Source organism: Halyomorpha halys, unplaced genomic scaffold (genome assembly GCF_000696795.3).
Source record: "Halyomorpha halys isolate HHAL.00 unplaced genomic scaffold, Hhal_1.1 Scaffold1196.1, whole genome shotgun sequence".
Lineage (NCBI taxonomy): Eukaryota > Metazoa > Arthropoda > Insecta > Hemiptera > Pentatomidae > Halyomorpha > Halyomorpha halys.
Genome location: NW_027110542.1, coordinates 579030 through 581791, shown reverse-complemented (window position 1 = coordinate 581791; position 2762 = coordinate 579030). Strand labels below are relative to the sequence as shown.

General features: G+C 29.1%; 1 protein-coding gene across 1 annotated transcript in view; it reads right to left on the bottom strand.

Annotated features, from left to right (window-relative positions):
• Nucleotides 1–459: 459 nt before the first annotated feature.
• The window catches only part of LOC106688761 (5'-3' exonuclease PLD3), a gene marked incomplete in the record, with an annotated part of 11371 nt that continues 9068 nt past the window's right edge, over nt 460–2762 (bottom strand). The window contains 2 exon segments of the mRNA XM_067048734.1: nt 460–1147; nt 1804–1903. Of these exon segments, the coding sequence (XP_066904835.1) occupies nt 993–1147; nt 1804–1903 (255 nt within the window).

The following is a 2762-nucleotide window of genomic DNA, read 5'->3' as shown; positions in this document are numbered from 1 at the left end:
TCTATGAAACTTTTATCTTTCTAAACATCCTTTATGGGTGCAAGATTTGGTTTATTATTCAGAAGGAGGAACTCTGTGTCCTTCAACATAAAGTATTACATGGAATATTTGACCCAAAGAAAGACGAGTTCACTGAAAAATTTAGAGGGATATACAACTATATAATTGGAGTATTAGCATCATGGTGGCTGAAATAAGCAATCTAAAAAAATTTAGCAATGACTTTGCTTAAAAAAAAAAAGGAATACTAGCAAGGACACTTAATGTAAAGAGAAACATCAACCAGCCTAAGAAAATGATAATTTTTAAATAATTTGGAATTAAAAGTTCTAAAAGGTTCTGAGGTCTTAGCAAATGCTTAATTGACTCATAGCTAAACAAGCTGTTGTATGTATATGCTAGATAGAGATTAAATAATGGATATTTGACGTAAGATTTACAAAAACAATAATACCGACGGATTTTAAAATTTGTATTTATTAATCTAGAAAGATAAATATTTTTATTAATTTTCAAATTATGTTTGATTTGATTTTTTATTGATATTCATACTTATGCTAATACATCGTCCATTATTTTATTTTTTAACCTAATGACAGGTTATAATATTAAAAGGCATGTTATTTTGTAGGTTAAACTAGATATAAATACTCCAAACTTTTTGTATGGGTAAATATGGCTTTTTTTTTTAGTAACAGATGAATTACTACGTAAAAATACAACAATAATTTCTTAACTCAGAGATTTATTGTTTATTTTACCAATATTTACAAAAATGTTATAAGTTGGTCATATCGACCTATAAAAAGAAGCCAACTATTAATATATGAAGGGTGGTAATAAAAGCACATAGAGGGCAGTTTAAAAAATATTCTCTTGAAGACATCAGTATTGTTTAAACATAAGTAAAAAAAAGTAAAAATATAAAACTATTCCTTAGAAGTTAAGATGAAATCGACAGGCCCCCAATGAAGGGACCTATAAATATGCTGTCAGTACGACCACTTTGGAAGTGGGTAGGAAAACTCCGAGTACCAATCCCTGAGGAAGACACTTTCCAGTTCATCTCGCAGACTGTTTTCACCAATTACAACAAAACCTATTCCACCAGTTGAATTAAAGTAATCTCCAGACCAGTTTGACGTTCCTGGAATAAAACATAAGCATAATTTTATATTAAAAATATTTACCCTCTCTCATCCTGTATCATGGGGTTTTTAATAGTAAATAATTCTGAATTATTTGAAAAACTATTAAAAGTGAAGTTTCAGGTTAGGTAACTATTCTTACTGCTTTGGCTGGAAACTTCATTCCGAAAGAGTTTGCTGAATCTTCATTAACATTTTATTTTTTTGTTTGTTCTCATTTTTAAAAGCTTAACTTTGTATATCATTTAATGATCATGCAAATGAGGATCTTGAATGCTCTGGTATATGCAGAATTTTTGTATTCTATTCATTTTATGTATTCAATAAAAATTGAACAAGTTTCTATGGGAAACAGAACAAAATATTTTAAAAGCAAGGAACTAAGTTTAATACACCATATCTTTGCCAAAACTAGTCTAATTTAGATGATTTTTTTTTTAGGGGGGGGGAGGTAGGTTAGAGAGAATATAATTATCATTCAAAATATTATAAGTAAAATTTATCAAAACATAAATACATACTTATGGTAGTTATGTGCAGATAAAATTTACTTTTTATCATAACTTTTTAAATAGTATATCCTATAAGGTCACTTCAGTGTCATCTTTAACCTGCAGTATCAAGAAACAAAATGTAAGCAACAATCAAATCTTACCGATATAAGCTGTGTTGTCTGTCACCATATACTTATTGTGATTCAATCTAGCGTAAGGAATTTTGGCTTGTGCGGCAGTGCTTGGAACAACAAACAACTTCTAGATAACAAAAATAATTAAAATATTATTTATACGCAGAGAAACAAGGAAACTGAAGCATAGAAACTACATTTATTCATTACTACTTTAATATTCACAATTTTCTAAAAGCAATTTAATCAACATAACAATTGTAATAAGCTAGTTAATTAGTAAGTAATTTTTGAAGTTACTATAATGGTATATGAATAGGGAATTAATTTGAACTAATGGAGAGGACCAGTCACCACAGAAAAAATCAATTTCTGGTAAGTTTCATATTAAGATTTCTATTGATACAATAAAAACATAAGAATTTATAGAAATGAAACCAATGATTATTCTCTAGGCCTTTATGATCTTCAGGTTTTACACCTTGAAATCAATAGAAATAAACATATTTTTCCAGATAGAGTTCTCTACCATAATTAAAATAAACTAGACAAAAAATATTCTACCACCTGAGTTTAACAAAACTATGTTTAAAAGTACTATATAAAAATCAGTTGCTTAATGGTAAAAAGTATTACTTAATTAAATAATGTATTACACCCCCACATTGGGAAAGCCACTCAAAGAAAGTGGAGATCTCATACAAAATAAGCAAGACAAACTTGGTCTGCTACCAGATCAACAATACTCTGGTTGGAAAAACAGAAATAGAGAGAAAAGTTATGTTCCACATCTTTAAGTAATTGTACATGTCTGTACTCCTAAATAGAGCAAAAAGTTGGAAATTGATAAATAATCAGGAGAATAGACTGACAGCTGCAGAAATGAGGTTCCTCAAAAGGATTGTGTGTAGAACTAGAAGGGGCTCCATCCGTAAAAACAGAATTAGGGAAGAACTAGGAATCCTATCAATGAAGGAGGTCCCAAA